The 19649-nt window shown below is 35.1% G+C and overlaps 1 protein-coding gene and 1 long non-coding RNA gene across 2 annotated transcripts in view; both read left to right on the forward strand.

Annotated features, from left to right (window-relative positions):
* LOC134668106 (uncharacterized) overlaps window positions 1-19649 on the forward strand; it is a 518821-nt gene that overhangs the window by 230233 nt on the left and 268939 nt on the right. The window lies entirely within an intron of this gene.
* The window catches only part of LOC134667987 (uncharacterized), a 49843-nt gene that overhangs the window by 28917 nt on the left and 1277 nt on the right, over window positions 1-19649 (forward strand). Inside the window, exons 2-5 of the mRNA XM_063525426.1 lie at window positions 10252-10388; window positions 17296-17345; window positions 18214-18409; window positions 19395-19628. Of these exons, the coding sequence (XP_063381496.1) occupies window positions 10252-10388; window positions 17296-17345; window positions 18214-18409; window positions 19395-19628 (617 nt within the window). The remainder of the gene's footprint in view (window positions 1-10251; window positions 10389-17295; window positions 17346-18213; window positions 18410-19394; window positions 19629-19649) is intronic.

The following is a 19649-nucleotide window of genomic DNA, read 5'->3' on the forward strand; positions in this document are numbered from 1 at the left end:
TAAAATCGAATTTGTATTTATCTGTAGTCACGATCGAGTTAATAAATTCTCGTATCTGTTTCACGAAAGAAACAATGTACCGATGACTCATTATACGTTATAAGATCTCTTGGTCTACTTACGCATCTCAATTGATCAGCGATGGATAGCTGGTGTTCATTGGGTGAGCAGGTAATAAATCAATCTGTAATCGATTCCAAATAGTTTTGGATTGGATTCGAATAAAAGAGCGTATGTAAAAAGTAGTTCTAGTAGACCTATAAGTACCTATTATTAGAGGAGAGCACACCACAGACCGTTAAAGAAAGAATTAAATACATTGAAACATGAAAAATAATAGCTTGGGTAAATTTTACTACGTCGCCGGTAATTTTAATGGTGGGTGATGCTCACTGCGATGTTATTGTGACCATTTCCGACAAATGAACGCAGGAGTGTACTCACGCAAGCCATACCTATACATAATCTGTTATCTTATCAGTATGTTTGCCTTTCACGATTCAGCGATAACATGGATGCTATTTTTTTGAAATTAACACTGATTTCTGTATCGAAATATTACCATTTAATCTATGTAGGTACAATACGGTCTCATACTACACCCGACATTGCGATAATATTTATACGTCATAATTTCATAGAAGTTTGACGTTTAAAATGACACTTGCACTGCGTGGGCTATCAAAATCGCTGCAGACTTTTTACGGTCTGACTCTATCCAAGTCGGGCTAGTGGTCTAGCCGGGAAAAGTTTATTCCGGTGGAAGTGCTTTGTAACCTTTGCCCCTACTAATATTTACATAGTGGGGCGCTTGTACCTAAAACTAGAATTTGCCGATAAAATTAATAATATGTGAAAAGGGACCTTATTGTTGATGGCGCTTACGCCATTATTATCGATGATCCGATATAAATACAATGCCGCGCGGTGCTGTGCAGCGTAAGCGCCATCGACAGTAAGGTCCCTTTTCATGGATAATACCCCGTATTTTTGTTACTAAGTCAATACTTATGTTCATTCCTAAATGAAATTACTTCTTCAAAGTTATTGGATTAAATGTTTAACATATAAATTTGTTTTGTAACTTTGAGAAATAGTACATTACTACAGAGGCCGGGACAAAAGGGGTTGCCGGCCGAAGACATATAGACGGCCGAGCGAAGAGAGGCCGGATAGGTCTGAGCGCGGGCAACCCCATTTCCCGCCGAGGTATGTATAGTGCTTTTCTCAAACATGCAATGAAATAAATAAAATAAAAAATCCACGAAACCCAAGTTTTATTTATAGAAAAAACTAAAAGTAAACTACACCCAAAATATAACCAAAACGTACCTATATCATTATCACGCGTATGTTTTACACGAGTCGTGTATTTTTACTACCCGTATATTTTCATGTATCTTTGATTTTTTCGCCTTGTATCCGTCTGACTGTCGTTTTCGTCACATAAGTTTACATAGTCTTTCATGTTGATATCATGTTTCACATACATCGTTGCTTTATGCATGGAGTAAATAAGTATAATTTCCACAGTGTTGACGAATTTGTAGTTACATTCATTTAAAATATGCCACAAAACTGTTTCTAATAAACTGTAAGCCATTTTTCTTAGTTTCTCAAATAATAAAATTGCCATAAGCAACCATATACATACTTCGTCTTTGACTTGGCGGCAGAGGCAGCAAGTTATTTAAAATCAATTCTGCTTACGCTGCCAATTCCAACACCTACGATTACAATTAATATTAATTTCATTATTTCGTCGGAACTCATATTAAAGTCAAAAAATCAACAACGCACCATAAATCCAATAAAACAGAATGAAAATTTTTCAACTTTACCTCCATAACAATTTAAAAAATATAACTACGCGTGTTTGAGTAGACCTTTTTACCGCTAACGTTTAGATGAAATATTTTAAATGTTTTTATTTGTGTAGTTAAATTTATAATTATAAAATTATAGAAATACATTTACATTTAGAATAGAAATACATTTATTTATGACAAACAAACACAGATGACAAAAACATGTTGACAAATATACAATGTATAACATTTAGTGAAAAATGCCATAAAAGGGTCACAACTCAGCATGTTGCTGGCAAAGCCAGCGCTGTTCTTCCGTTGTAACCCAGGCCATTATAGAATGTATTATTTATTAAGTTCATGTTGATTTTATACAAATAAAACTGTAAATTATAGCAAACATTGTTTTTTGTTTTTGTTTTATAGGCGTAGTGGCAGAGTGTCATTACGAACCATAAAGCAAATACTGCCTCTAGTTTTTTTTAATGGATGAATGCCACGATGGTGTGTTACAAATATCTGTGAAATGAAAATTAAAAAAGAGGACTTTGCCGGCCTAGGCCTGCAAGATGTGTATGAAATTCCATTAACGACCTTTTGTCCTAGCCGCACCTGAAACGTCATACTTCGCAGCCTATTATAAGGAACATAACATCAATATTTCATTGCATGTTTGAGAAAACACTATTATTTGACTAATATTAAACGACATGACTAGTATCAACGAAAAACCGTGATTTGAATCTAGATAATTGAAATAAAGTTATAAACTTATTTCTGGGTCATACACAGATTTTTAAAGGAAAGTTATTATACCTACTGTGGAAAGTAGCCAAATCTTGTGTGTACAACTGTACATTTATAAGTAATGATTTTATCACTCAGAATAATAGATACCTAAGTATTATGCGGATATAGGTACAGGTACGAACAGAAAGTTGGGCTTTGTAGCCCTTAACTTTGGTCTACAAGGATCTCTACTGTAAACCTGATTGCTGTATTGAATCTTCCATCATCCTGTTATTTTTATGATCACTTCAGGTAACATCGTCTATGTTTGATCATTGTACTTGACCGTGTAATTTAATTTGATTCTTTCTCTGACGCTCAAGAAAAAATGCGTAATACAATTTCGCGTGGGAATAAGACGACCTCCGAAATACTGACACAGTGTCCCAAATATGTGCCATTGTTAGCGATTAGGAAGCAAGAGTTTACTTTTACTGGCTCGGAACGCAACAGCGCACGCAATCACTTTCGACTTTCTGCGCTCGCGACGCTACCCACCGCGCACGACAAACGATTTTTTTATCGTTCTTTGACTAATATGATCATCGCAGGAATTTATCGGAACGAACTGACAAATAGGAGTAGAAAGTAAAAGTGATATGACAGGAAAATTGACGACATTAGTGATACTGGCGCATTTCATCGGGGAATTAAAATTTTTAATCAGCGTATATCGAGTTAGTCGCGCTTGGTGTGGCCTGAGAGGAACTTGACCAAACGACTTGGTTCGCATTTGAACAAGTTTTCAATTGTTCTCGAGACGGCTCCGGCTTGGAGACTTACGTTGTCAACGTTTGTTTTTATTTAAGAATTCGTTGTACAGAATTTTATATAAAAAAAACACAATAAATAGGCACATGAAAAGTTCATTTAGACAGTATGTGTTTCACAGTTATTTACTAATAAAACCAACTCGGAGATGGTTTATACTGATTTAGAATATCACTTTTATGTTTGAAAATTAAAGAAAAAATATAACTTATCTCAGCAAAACCCGGTATGCTTTGTGACGTTATTTTGGCCTGTACCAGAATTGTGAGCGATTGTCTCATGGATTTAGGGGCATAAAATATAACGAAATATCAGTAGGTACGATCCAGATACTTATTTAAATTTTATAACATACTCGTATGTATGTGTAACTTAGTGTATGAGTAAATATTTTTTTAAAAATGTAGACAAATCCACATAATACATACAATAAAAAAGAACAGAGAAGCAACAAATGATAGTCCTCAATAAATTGACGCTTTACGTCCTCGTATATTATTGTAACGCCTCATTTACGATTTCATATATGTATAGTAACATTAATAACGCAACTCTGAAACAAAGATATCATAACAAGGATAATAGCAGTCGTATCCGACCCAACTTGCCATTGTCTGCCGTAGAACAATATCAAAGTGTGATAAATTACTTTTGACGGTGCGAGGGTAGAAAACGATCGAATATATGAAAATCGCGACTTATTTTGATTTGTGATCCTGGGGTAGGTAGGTATAGGGTAAAATAGGAAAAAAAACAATTTTTGAATTAATGCAGCTGTAGATGCCATCAGAACGTCAAAATATAAGTTATTTCTCCCTATCCGTATAAAATATTGCTAGATAGATAAAATATTATACTGCCGTATTCGAACTTCAAGATATTCACTAGAGACGACACGTCCTAGATTCATTCTAGATACGTTATAGTTTAGATATCATCTAGTTCTCTTTTGCAGCGCAATTCGGGCAACCAATGTCACTTTTACGTTAGATAGCGTAAGATATCTATTACCTAGATGTGAATTGGATCTCTAAGTCATATCCTGAGGAAATCGTTCAAGAGTATCTCCAGAATCGCACAAATGTCAAATTTGACAGGTTAGATCTTAAACATATCGTTATCGTATCTTGGTGATGTCTAAAAGATATCTAATAGATGTCTATTTCATAATCCGAATCGGGCCCATTGAATATAATACAGTTTAAGGACTTGTGGTTTACCACAAATTTAATGTAGGTAGGTACATGTAAAATTTACCTTATGAGTAAATTAGTTAGAAACTTATCAGATGCCGCATTATTTAAAAGTTTTAATATTTACGACAAATACATGAAGTTTTACCGAATTGACTAAAAATGTGTGTAGAAGAAGATTTATTTCCTACATAAGTAAGTAAATTCACACAAATAAATCAGCGGTATCGCGGCGCTTCCTTGATGGCCGTTAGCTTTATTAACATAACGCACGGGTTGATGTTACATTTCGCGTTGTTAGTTCCTACTTTTACGAGCAAAAACGAGGATTTTTGCCAAGCAATATCATTTTGTTTTATTTGACTTACTTACTTCAAAAGTTGCGGATGCGGAGCCTACACGATTTGATTAGTAACATGCCTATACCGCAAATAAATTTTTGGTAATTGACTTTTCTGTTCGAAGAAATAAATCTCGCAGTGAATTTATTTTATTAGTAATAAAATTAAAATTAAATGGTATTGTAATGTATAAATTGCGGTAAGTACTCGAATTTAATAACGTAACGTGAATATAAAAATTACCTATATATTTAGTTAAAGCATTATTCAATAACTGAAATATTCGTGACCGAATATGTTTTAACAAGAATATATTATTTCCACTCCCACGCAAGCGAAATTGTTGACAAAGCTAGGTTGAATATTAGTAAGTTCCGACCTAAATAAACTAGATAAGTGATACTTAGCTGATCGTTGTTGGCATAAGCATGAGAACTAGGGCAACTAAGTAAGCCCAGAGGTTATTCGCAAAGCTTTCAAACTTTGCTGGCATGTTCCATTTATCACCCTGTGTACCCATCTATTTCATTAACAATATTAAATTTATTAATTACTCGTGTCAGATATTAGGTAATTTAGACGAATGTTATGATATGGTCGTGACTTGCTATTTATAATAATCGTTACAAATTTGATAGACTATATTTATGCGTATTAAACAATCTATAGAATCTATGACTGACTTGAAATTACATAGTCTGCCGGTATTTTTTAGTTCCTAATATTAAAGTAAAGACCCACAAAATGCAATCATCGAGGGATTAGATTTTACCGACCAAAGATTCACGGCACAGTAACAAATAAATGTTATTTACAACGCGGTTAACTGTATGTTTCACTAATTAATGTTTGCCATTTAACTCTATCAACAAATAGTTTTGTTGCTGCGACGACAACTTGTAACTAATCCCAAATACTAGTGTACATATAAGTAATATTTTAAACGCGAAAGTAAATCTATCTGTATGTCTATTACTTCTTCACGATTAAACCACCGAACCGATTTAGGTGAAATTTGGTATGGAGATAATTTGAGGCCCATGAAAGGACAAAGGGTGGTTGTTTATCATTCATCATCATCTCACGCAGGCGAAGTCGCGGGCAGAAGCTATAGTATATCATCATAATCATCATCATCTCAGCCATAAGACGTCCACTGCTGAACATAGGCCTCCTAGTAGTAGCGGTTGACCAAAATCAGCTGCAAATGGTGTTAAAGGTATGAAAATCGGCACGATTAATCTTTAGGCCATTTGAATCAATTTGACCCGTAGCACCAAAAAAAAAAAAAACAAACGGAAAGGAGTTATGACGTCATCTTTTTTTGTATGGAAAAATAAAAAAAATTGTTCAGAAACCTATCGTGTGTGGAATTAAATGAAAGGGCGTTTTGAGCCGGTTCTAAAAATATATCACATTATTATATTTCCGTCACTTGCATTCAATTAAATATAATTTTCAAAACATACCAAGTTTGGGCTCCTCCAGATACGAAACCGTTAAATTATTTTTTGCAAAATATACCTCAAGTAATACCCAATATCCTCATATTTAACCCCAAGAAATTAATTTCGAAAATATTTAGTTTTAGTATTATTTTTTAAATTTTTATTATTACAAATTGTAATCTATCAATCCATCAATGAAACGGCCTCCTAGCCTAGTCGATAGTGACCCTGCCTATGAAGCAAGAGGTCCCAGGTTCGAATCCTGGTAAGGGCATTTATTTGTGTGTTAATCATCATCATCACACAAATAAATGCCCTTACCAGGGCTTGTATATATTTGTATATGGGCATTTATTTGTGTGATGATGATGATGAACACACAAATAAATGCCCTTACCAGGATTCGGACCTGGGACTGCCTGCTTCATAGGCAGGGTCACTATCGACTAGGCTAGGAGGCCGTTTCATTGATAGATCACAATTTGTAATAATAAAAAAATTTAAAATAATACTAAAACTAAATATTTTCGAAATTAATTTCTTAGCGTTAGATATGAGGATATTGGGTATTACTTGAGGTATATTTTGCAAAAAATAATTCAATGGTTTCGTATCTGGAGGAGCCCAAACTTGGTATGTTTTGAAAGTTATTTTTATTTTAATTGAATGCAAGTGACGGAAATATAACAATGTGATATATTTTTAGAACCGGCTCAAAATGCCTTTTCATTTAATACCACACACGATAGGTTTCTGAACAATTTTATTTATTTTTCCATACAAAAAAAAGATGACGTCATAACTCCTTTCCGTTTGTTTTTTTTTTTTGGTGCTACGGGTCAAATTGATTCAAATGGCCTAAAGATTAATCGTGCCGATTTTCATACCTTTAACACCATTTGCAGCTGATTCCCGAATTTCAGGCTGTACCGCTATCGCTATCCCCCTTGGACCTCCATACGTGCCGGTTGGAAGCGAGGGTGCATCCAGCGTCTTCCGGCGACCTTAACAAGGTCGTCTGTCCACCTTGTGGGTGGGTATAGTATATACCTAGTTATAAATAATAAGCGCGATAAGTTACTACGAAACTTTGCAAAGGTGTGAATCTTGATGCGTTTAAAACGTGGATATTTACTTTTTGTTCCGATTACAGCTATTTTATTCAGTTGTATTCCCTAAGCCTGGGAAAAATCTAGTTAGTATTAGATAGGTAGGCAAGTGACAGTCTATGTCGTTCGTCCAAGAGGACACCGCACCGGTCTCTTAACCATTCAGCCTATTTATAAGGCTATATACACATTAGTTACTTAAGTTAAGAGTTAAGAGGAATTATAACCTAACACTTCAACAAAAAATCATGATAAAATCTAATTTGGCACTATAATTCAGTACTTGTAAAGTATTTACCATTGTTCGAGAAACATTTGTCACCTACGAGTTTTTAATTCAACTTACCGTACAATCATTGAGAATCGATCAATATCTTAAAATAGATTGGATGCGAATTTGTGTGATTCTCCTCATTAATTACAAATACGTTGTCGTATCGGCTTAACGATCATGCGAACCCACCTTTAAGCTAAAATGTTGTTTACGCTATGTTTAGCGTGGTCCTATATACTCGTATAAGTATATAACTGTGATAACTATCGGCGTGCTTAGGATGTTTGCTTTAATCGGTACCTACAAGTGATTATGTACTGAACTAAATAGTTCAAAGGATTTGTGTTGGTATTTGGTCGCCGGAATTTAAACTATTTTCGTTGACAAATTACCTTTAGGTAGTTAAACAAAATTTGTAGTGGCATACGACATTTAACGGGTAAGGATTACTATATTTAGATAATTTAGCTAGTCAATGGTTGGTAAAATGAAAACAAAACAAATCAAAATCACAATACGTAATGCGATTATTTTCTACCTGAATGAATTGTGTGTATTTATTGGATTCAGCAGAGGGACATGTATCCATTATACAGACGTAAGCCGTGATATATACAAATCAAAAATTGGCTGCTTGGAGTTCTCAGAAAAGAATAGCTTAATTTAGTAGTAAATATAACACAATAAACACAGAATTATATAATGTTGTCAAAAGAAATAAAAAGCGTAAAATTATCAGTAAGTCCCGGTGACCATGCTACCAAGGCAACCCGCAACAAACCATTTAAACGATAACTAATGACTATTGTTATATTTGATCCCAGCATGTCCATAAATATAAACTCCAATTAGGAAAAATGAAATAAATACTCTTGACCTTTGGGAACGGCGTGGTCGTTAAATCGTTCCCCTTGTGGTTAATTGAGAACGCTCCGGCGTGGGAGAGAGCTATGTGTTGTGAAACCTTAGCACATTTTAACAGAACCTGCAGAATACTACAGAACTACTATCAATACTAGAGAACTAGTTATCTGTTATTTCTAAAGTAGGTATAGTTCTTGAAAAGATAAACCTAAATTAATAGTCGTACTATCAATAATATTTGTTAAGATTTATTTGAGGTTAAGAACATTTAATGTTCTTAAAACCCTTCAGCACATTCGCAGTTATAGAAAAACTTGCACTAGGAATCAGGTTTTTCGGCAAAGGTAACGACTAATACCTATTTATATCGTTTTCATTAGGTATAAAAATCTGGTCAAATTTTTATTCCATAATTGAGCTAAACTGTACTCATTGCTTTTTATTTTAGTCTTTTTATGGGAGTAACTTGCTTTAAAATTATCTTTCATTTTCATTTTGCCTGTGTCTATTCCCACTTCATAAAAAAATCAGGCCCTTTTCGGTCATTTCCATTATTTTAAGTGCGCTCTATTTTAAAAATTTAATAAAAGAAACACAGCTTGAAATAGCAATTTGTATTTCAAAGCGAATAAAAATGTTTCTTATAAAAAAGCTAAAGAGAAAGTTAATGCGTAGGTAATATTCGACCAAATCTAAGAAAATCCGTGAAAAAAGTTGGATCGTAATCCAGTCTCTGAAGCCAATGTTTATTGAAGTAGATAATTACAAACGTATTCGAGGACCTTGCTTCGGTCGTGAATTTCATATCTTTTTGGCAAACCTTGCGGAAAAAGTAAATTTATGCAAGGAGCTGAATTGAGTAGGTATGATAAGTGATATCTGTTCTAAGGACCGGGCCTCAGGCAGTTATCATGCTACGATATTAGTCTAATATTATTAGTGTGTTGCCATGGTAACTCATATGACTTTTAGACAGTTAGTGGACTAATAATATTAGTCTAATACCATTCGAGAAATGGGACCCTGATTCGAACATTAAGTTACGTCGTTTTTGTATGAAGAAACGTCACTTTTGACACTGACATATCCGATCCACGTCGTATCTTTAGCAGATTTTTGAGGTATCTTAAAGTTCGAATCAGGCCGTAAGTCTTAATATTGTCTACAGAGTACAACGGATTGCCTAACAACAAATTGTTTTGATTGTCAACGTTCTAGTTCTTGGTAGCTAATGAGAACTTAATTACTAATACAATAATACATTATAAATTCGCTATCCTAAATATTATCAAATTAATAAATTACATTAAAATTAACTTAAACTTAACTAAATTAAAACTAAACTAAATAAAGCCACCACCAAGAACTCAATTGGGCTTCCTAGTAATACTGAAGCTTGCCAACATAATCGTAACAAGAAACTTGACATCAGAAGTTTGTACGATGTATGGTTGTTATTTGTGACGTTAAAACTCTGATTAAAATAAAGATTAACTTTTATCCTCATCGAGTTATCACTACATTACACCCAGTAAAATATTTTTTTTACTTGGGTTCGCTCACGTGGCTCAGCATAGCATACACCACAATGGGTTTAATAATCCATAAAGGTTTTTATCATGCCAAATTAATATTCCTTATCTCGTTGTTCCAGCGATAATCCTCTTCGCTCACGCAGCTGATGTGAAAGTAAAGGAAGATACGAAAGAGCCTGAACAGAACAAGGACAAACGGCAAACGCAAGAAGAGGCTCTACCGGCTCACCTGGTTTACAGGACGGCTAGAAAACAGGTAAATTATAACCATTTTTGTACAAGGACTCTCTATGACTGGCGGGGTTTATAAATTGACTAGTTCTTGGGGGCCAAGATTTCCGAGATAAACTTGCTGCGGTAAATACACAAAACCTGAATTTAAACATCATGTGCCTATTAGGTTTGTCGCATATGCAATTAGATAAAAGTTACTTTCCTGCAATATATAAGCTTGCTTATCAGCTTTGGGTAGTCAACCGTGGAAATCTCGAATGAGATACCTATTTAGCCGTGCGACAGAATATATGATGAATTCGATTGTTGTACAATATATAGACAGCCCCTGAGCCAGACACTTCTTCCCGACAAAGGTTTATGGAGTCTTTGCAACTGACAGTATATGTATCAGATGTCCACTTAACAACAACGTAGAGCTAGAAGCCGACAGGGCAATGAACTGTCATTTACCCTTGTAAAATATGTAATTTGGCTTCAAGTCTAACGTTAATCTCAAAATTACTTACGGGATCGAGTCAAGTTTGAATCAAAGGATTATGAAGTTATGCGAAATAATATTTTCATTAGATTTTTGCCTGTTCATAAGTAGATAATGTCATATAAAATATCCTATTAAAATAATTGCTACCTACTTTTTAGGAAGTTTTGTTGTCTGACCAGAATGACGATGTATTTTACATCGCTTGCTAAATTTTACTTTCATAAACAATGCGAGTATGCAGTTTTACAGCTATGCGTTCATCGTTATTTAGCAAACATTTGAGACATCCTACAAAATTGAAATTGATTCAACTTGCACAAAAATAAATACCTAATTACAGTAATTACTAAGTACATGTACATATATTAAACACCTATAATATAATTAATTACCGACCTCTTTTACGCTACCTATGCATCTTTAATTGCATTATTATGGCGCAGTCTTGTAAGTCACAGCCTTTTCTGGCCAGCTCTATTCCATTATTAATTATTTAACTTTACCAGAAAGTTTTCCTATAACTCTCAAATGCTTTGTGTTTATGCAGAATCATTAATTCTCCCGGAGTTGTCTAAAATAATTGCGCGGTAAATGTATACCTACCCAATTCAAAATATCATAGACTACATTCTACCAAGATTAAATATAAGTATTTAGCTTTTATAATATAGTTACCTAAAAATCCTTCTAACACCATGCAAACCTCATTGTCATTTGAATATTGCTATCAATACACGGTATCAGGTTACCTAACATAACATTATGACTTAGACCTGCGACTTTATTTGCAACGGCTAATGTCCTCAGTTCGCCCTTTCACTTTTGTGCCCTAGATTTCGTCACAACTAGCCAGTACTTTATGCCAGCGGATATGCAAAATTTGCCTCGACACAACATCTGCCCTGTATTTGTAAATAGGTATACATACAGGAAATAGATCCGTAGGCAACATTCGAAGTAAATATGGAAGCCGTGCGACATTGGGCACTGGGCCAAATATGCTTGCCAATATAAATGAATTCTCCTGAATTTTATTTAAATATTTTATTTTCATTGTGGCACCTTAACGTCGGTCAGTCTAAATCACATCGCGAAATGGATTAGTTGCGTACCTAACGAAGTAATGACACTAATGACAAATCGCGATATGGACGTAATGCGACATGACCATGACGAATCGCAATTTGGACGAACTGCGTTTTAGACAAATAGACGAAATACAATTTGGACGAACTGCATATTGGATGAATAGCTAACAATCTTGGCGATCATGCCTGTGTGAGTGATGAAATCTATGATCAAGCGTGTGTGTCCAAAAGATGCACATAATTTTATGGTATGTACTCGTATAGCTAGGTCCGTCTCAGTTTCTCATATTACCTTCATTGTAACAATAGTTTTGACGTTTTATAAATATAGCTAATCTGATCGCTACTCTCCAAGACATTCGATAACAAAAAATAGGAATAAAATTTAAAAGAATTTCGTAGAACTTGAACTCTTTGACAATGGACTTATATCTATCGGGATATGAACCGTGACCTTTTGTATTGTTTTCAAGCCCCCAATATTTCAACGCAGTTACATGCATCTTGTTCACGGGTAACTGATGATGATCATCATAAGACTATAGTGAAACTAACCGTGAATCATTCAAAACTGTCTTTGACAATGGTTTCCTCTATCCGTTTTCTAAGTTATTACCTTCCATATGACAGCATTTTTAATGCAGACCTAGACTTTTTATTACACATCGTAAAATCGGTTGCCACTATTGATGTCCCTAATCACCGGATTCGCAGAGAAAGCCCGGGTTTGACACGAATTGCTACAATGCAATGTTCTTTCTATTCCGCGGTTACAGCGAGACGGGTTCATAGACCACAGTCGTTATCGTTAATAACTATTAGCAAGATCATTTGTTATGTTGAAAAATAAACAGTGTAATATTACTCAGGGAAATTATTTGCAATTATCGTACGAGTATTACGTTGCAAATCCAATTGCAATTCATTTATAGGGCTGAGAGAATACTATAGGTTAATGATGATGATTATGGCTAAATAAATTGGTGCCAAAATGGTGTCTAACTTTTGTTCATTTTCAATTTCTTAAATTTCTGGTGAAATATTTAGTCACAATGAAAAAAAAACTTATTAAGTTGACTGAAGTTGACACGACATTCAAACCTTCGAGGAAAGAGCGTATAGGTACTTCCATCTTAAACGCCCGCAACGCACTTACAACCCCTCTGGTGTTACAGATCTTAATTTTGAACCATAATAATCCTTTCGTAAACACAAACACATTACACAAAAATGCATATACAAATTCTAATCATCTCTGACCCAACCGTATTTCAATGTAACATACTTAGATGTTACACAAGCCATCATATAAGCAGTAGATCATCATTTAATACTCTAATCAACCTCATTCTGCTATTAGGTTATCTCCTATCTGGCATTGTTCCCTGCGAAGTCTTCTCACTATTGTCTGAGATAAGGTGTTGCGAAAATAATTAGTGGTACACGCTAATTTTAAATTAATTGAGGTTCATAGATTAAAAGATCTTGTAAAGAAAATAATAATTAAACTAAGTATTATTTAATGCACGTCAAAAGAAAACAATTCAAAGAGACTTACAATGTTGGTAAAGCTAGCAACAGGTGGTCGTCTGTAAGCGATCTCTTCCATAAAACTTAAGGGTAACATGTTATAACGAACAAAGAGTTTTAAAAAAGAGGTAGCAGGTAGTGATAAAATTTTAAGGAATAAGAAAAATTATACATACAACAGAAAGTACATATACACTTAAATAAGTATAAATACCTACATAGGTACCAATACATCCAAATCAATAGATGTCAGATACAAATACGTTGTTGTTGTTCTAAAAGGTGTGGGCATTTTTGGTTCAAAATACGATTTTATTTTATTTTTTACAATAAGCTATTGAAATTTGGATTTATAAATATACATAAATGGATTTGTTATACAATTACCATTCTGGTATTTGACTCCTCATTCCATAAATACCGATACTTTTGCCTAAATTGTTAATTGAAAGTACCCTCAAAAAACCGGGCAAGTGCGAGTCGGACTCGCGCACGAAGGGTTCCGTACCATAATGCAAAAAAAAAACGGAAAAAAATTGCAAAAAAAAAAACGGTCACCCATCCAAGTACTGACCACGCCCGACGTTGCTTAACTTTGGTCAAAAATCACGTTTGTTGTATGGGAGCCCCATTTAAATCTTTATTTTATTCTGTTTTTAGTATTTGTTGTTATAGCGGCAACAGAAATACATCATCTGTGAAAATTTCAACTGTCTAGCTATCACGGTTCGTGAGATACAGCCTGGTGACAGACGGACGGACGGACAGCGAAGTCTTAGTAATAGGGTCCCGTTTTACCCTTTGGGTACGGAACCCTAAAAAGACTAAAAATTTATACTTAGTCATATCTTAAAAAAAACACATGCATTTTACTTTCCTCGTATTCGAAATGAAAACTAGAGTATTAACTCGGGTGAATGGCATCATTTCATCCCTTGGTTAACAATCTAACTAATATTGATTGCAACCTACCTAAATGTCAGTGTTTTTTAAGAAAATTATTAATGTTCGGAGTTCTTTTCATTTATCGGTTCCATTTAATACTGTCGTAAAATCTGAAACGGAAGTTTGCTTGACTTTATCGGAAAAAGTTAAAGGAGTTAGAGGAGCCATAATAGTTTACGAGTACATACAACTGGCAGCAAACTTCGAGTCGGAACTATCGGCGCAGTGCTGCGTTTGCTGCCACTGAACAGTGAACATCTGTCACCGGCGGGTTGCCAAGCTCCGGACGCGAGCGGTGATTTTATTTTATTCCAACTTATTAGCAGTTTATCCAAGTATTAGCAGTGTGAAATCGATTTTAATTTTAGGTACTACTACTCATTTTGATATCACTCGTCCGTACTGTCGCTCATTCTTACAATTCCGTTTTATACAAGTACCTAACTATATGTAAATATTGTTCAACAACGCAAAAACTTACAACATTTTTCAAAGAAATAATGTTTGAGCCAATTTTCACATCGTTCCAACGTGACTGCATGCACCTATTCAACGATTATAACTATTTAGGTAGGTTTTTTTAATAATTATTTAATAGAGAAATATACCTAGTAGATGTACGAGTACCAATTAGCAACGTGTAGTGAATTTTCTTTTGACGTTTATTCTGTGAGACAAGTTTACTGCAAGTATTTTATATGAAGGTCGCATTTTTCCGGCCGCCATTACGGCCGTTGAAAAGATTCGATTTTCTCGACGGATATTAAGTGCCAAAGTGTTTTAATGTTCATCGTAATTTTCTTTTAATACGGTGGAAAAATATCACGTCTTTTACACCCACAGTATTTTTTTAGTGTATTTTCTCATGTTGTTTATTTAAGACTCGACTGGACATCATTTTGATGGTAATTATTAATTTTTACTCTCATGAAGTAACTAGGGAATGCAAATCGGTTATTTTCGGTTATTTTTTGTATGGAAATAATCGGTTATTAACCGAAACCGCGGTTATTTCCATACAAAAAATAACCGATTTGCATTCCCTAGAAGTAACCAAACTAGATACCTACCTAAATTTATGTCTTAAATTAAATCAACATGAGACGATAAAGTAGTGAAAATGTCCAAACTACAATTAAAAAACTGTCATCAAGTTCATTATTTTTTAGGGTTCCGTACCTCAAACGGAAAAAATGGAACTACTTGGTCTAAAATTTTGAAAAAAATACACAAAATAGTTCTTTACCTATAGATGACAGGAAAACTACTATTAGAAATGTGCAGTCAAGCGTGAGTCGGACTTATGTACGGAAGCCTTGGAACGGGAGTCTCATTCGTACTTGACCGGTTTTTAAATATTTGTCATACTAAAATATGGAAAGATAAGAAAACTGTACTAAGTAGGTAGGTATGTATGTAGTAGTAAGTATATGATTGATCAACACGTTGTGCAAAAGATATTGCCGCGTCCGCAATTTCGAAAATGCCCGATAATCGCTGCATTGTCTCATTTTTCCTCGGCTTTCACTGAGTAATTTGTACGCATGTGTTATGTGACATGTGCTGTTGTCACATCGCTAATTTGTCGCGTTGGATCTACTTTATTGTGTAAACATTGTATCTTATTTCATGTAAATACTTATTGTTCGTTTAATATAAAATACATTGGTTAACATAAAATACATGGACCAATATAATTATGTCATGTTTAGAATTATAGTTTTATCTTTTAACATAATTATCTTAAACTCATACTGAAAAAGTAGATTAAAAACTAGCTTTCGATCTCTTGAGAAACAGTCATCAATCACGATACGATGATCATATTACTATAATGGCTAAGTGTCGATTAGGGTGATTAGGCTCTTAATAACTAGTTGATTAATTGGTTCCGTACGAAGCACACATGTTGTAAAGTTTTAGGACATGTCTACATTTACGCAGTATTGAGTATATAATAGTATATAGAAAAGTATTAAAATGAAGAAATAGACACGCGCAGTTGTAACGTCTCGCTTATATTAACTACTAGCGAATGGTGTTGGTAAATAGTTATGAATATATTAGTAGCATTAAGCTTGAAACTTTTAAAAAGCTTAGCAATTTCAGAAACTATGGTTACCACGACTTGTTCCTTGTTATTCTGAAAAACATGGAACGTTACTTATACAATAGAGCAAGCTACATAGTTAATTAAGCTCGAACCCAGAAGCGGCATTCGAAAGTTCATTTCTATTTGATCTCGTTTAGATATAGCTCGGAACACTCTCACTTGCAACAATATAAATAACAAGGGAAACGGACTACGAGTAGTGTTAATATGAGATCCATTGGTAAAGTTCAAATGTCGCAAGAGAGGCTGAGCTGATGACAGTGTATTCCCATCGACAGTGTATTCCAGTCCTTGGTATAACCACTGTCACGAGACCTTTAGAGAGGGAACAAGTATTACGCGTAAATATTGGGAACGTGCGAAGTCGGTGGCGCTGATCGTCACAAACACAGGTAATCTTATGGAATGTCCGACATTAGTACTAGCGGCAGCCGCTTGAACTAATTTTACTCCATAAGATTTAACGTAGAAATTCCGCCAAAATGAGGGCAGCACCAGTCGTGCACATAGCGAATACTGGACCGTCGAAAATTAAGACGCTTGTACGTAGTTTAAGCGATAGGAATTACATCGCCGGACGTTAATGCTATATCGGTGATTGGCTTAAAAGCAGTGCTGCGTTAAAACTCCGTCCAAATATTGCAGAGCCATTTCCAAGTGCATTTTTGCTTACATAATGTGTACAAATGGTAAAGTTTAAGCATCAGTGTATAGTGACTTAAATTATTTGAATCCATGTAACTTTATACCTTCTTGTTTTTTTTTTCAGGAACAAGTAGCACCTGTAGAAGAGCCACAAGATGATGACAGAGGACTTAGGTAATAAATTAAGTACATAAGGTGTATTCGGGTAATGCCGAATGTCGGATAATTCCGAAATCCAGATGAAAATCACCCTAAATTCCATCATAATAAAAGTCTCTTTTCGGAATTATCCGACAGTTTTCGACATTTGGAATTACCCGAGTAAACCTTACCTACTTATCTGACCCTGGAATTAATTTCTGATGGTCCATAAACTTATTAAAGTTTTTAGTTATTGGTTTATTGTATTTCGTTAAAAAGGCAATAATGTTCTTACAAAATAAAGAGGAGGTAGGTACGGTCAGCCAAGATAGTGGTCTACCACTTTTCGACTCTATCAATCAGATGATAGAGTCGAAAAGTGGTAGACCACTTTCTTGCCTGACTGTACATACCAAGTCTCAAAATTAATAAGGTGTATTCGGGTAATTCTGAAAAGTTCAGAACATCGGGTGATTCCAAAAATTGGCTCAGTGATTTTCGGGACTAGTAGATATTTTAAAACTTAAATAATTTTGAAAGGTAAACTAATATCTGCCTTGATTCTCGAATAACAACCTAAGTTTTTAAGCAAATAATAACTTATTCTGAAAAATGAAACACTTTAAAATAAATATGCCAATTTATATTCAGGTTTTATTGGCTTCGTGCCAAGCAGGCCTTGATTTAGTTTGTCTGAAATCCTTTTATTTATCTTATTGCCAGTTTCAGAGGTCACTGAACTCAAATATACGATCCGGAATCCAATATCACTCGGACACTGATTTGGGTCTCAATATTCACATGTCGGTCACCTTCATTGTATCAATTTTCAAAGTTCATTTATTAGTTAGAATTTACATCAATATTGTTGAAATATAAACATTATAATCGAAAATTTCAGCCGCTCTGCCACCGAGGAGTACCGGCCAGGCCAGGTGTTCTCTCTCAACGCCCAAGAGCTGCTGGAGCTACAGCCGGAGAGAAAAGCACCGCTCACCAGTGGACAGCAGTTGCAGCAGTTGTACAGTGAACCGCAGCCGCAGCACAAGGAGAATCTGCAGCAGTTCTACTACGTGGAGCCGCAAACTGCGCGACAGGTTGTATTTTCTTCTTAATCCTTCAAAACATGTTTATAAAACCACCGCTAACCAGCTGACCGCAGCAGCTGCTTAGTAAGCCGTGGCCTCATAACCTTACTTTTTATATTCAGGATAAAATATTTTATCTAAGGAAGCACGTACGTACGTAACTCAATAAGCAAAGGGCTACGTGTAGTTAATTTTATTTCAGATTCATAACTTCTCCTTATTGTAAATCTACGAGGAAGCCATTAAGGGCATTCCGGGTATGAAATGGGATTTCAATTTCGATAAGTGCGGAACGTGAGAAGATTTATCTTTTATTTCAATCCCAAAGAATAACATTTATCATGCCTGGCAAAAAACCGACTCACCACAAAGATTGCTTGAGCCTAAGTGAGCCTAAATCCGCTTTGGGAGCATGATTTGTGTAATTTTTGTGGCCGTGGTCTAGTTTTTGCGGATAATAAATACGTTAGAGATTTATCGACATAAGTGATTAATTAATCATAAGCAGAATCGCAATAGGGCGACTGCTATAGACATTGACCACTACATAGTAATTGGCCGCTCTTAACAATTAAGTAGGCTTAAATGGGCTTGTTTCTTTCTGATTTGTTAGGAAATTAATATGTAATGGCCATTAACTATAGCAGCCACCCTATATGTATTTATTTAACAGGAGGGCAGATTTTTGTTACTAACTTGTTCAGGATTATCTTCTTGATTAGTCAATCAATCATCCCAAACCAAGCTAATGATTGTATCTGTAATAATTCAGAAATCTATGATTGAGGAGAGGACCGCAAGTTTGTATGAGATTTATTGTTACAACTCTAACGTTTACTATGCTCACTATGCCACTGGGCCGATAAACCCGATACAACCACGAGTTGAACTACTTAATTGCCACAGAAAACCTGTTATAGTAGGCATTTTATAATTCTTTCATAAAATTAATAAGCACCAACATTTGTATTTACAGTTCTTTTTTTACTTTCAGGTGTCTCTTCACCCATCCCATGCCGTGATTGCCCGTCCCCACTACTCTGCCAACGGCGGGGAAGCGTCAGTCGGCGCTGCCTTGTCAGTTAGCGACTCCAGTTCCAATCCCAGCTCTTTTGACCGAGAGCTCCTGGCGCTACTGGGGCAGCCTGTAGGACAAGACCAGCCGTCCTATGCACAACAACAGATTCAACAGGTCTCCACGCAGAGCGTTGCACCTCAATATCAGCAGGTACAGATAACAATATTTATT

The sequence above is a fragment of the Cydia fagiglandana genome, chromosome 1 (assembly GCF_963556715.1).
Source record: "Cydia fagiglandana chromosome 1, ilCydFagi1.1, whole genome shotgun sequence".
Classification (NCBI taxonomy): Eukaryota; Metazoa; Arthropoda; class Insecta; order Lepidoptera; family Tortricidae; genus Cydia; species Cydia fagiglandana.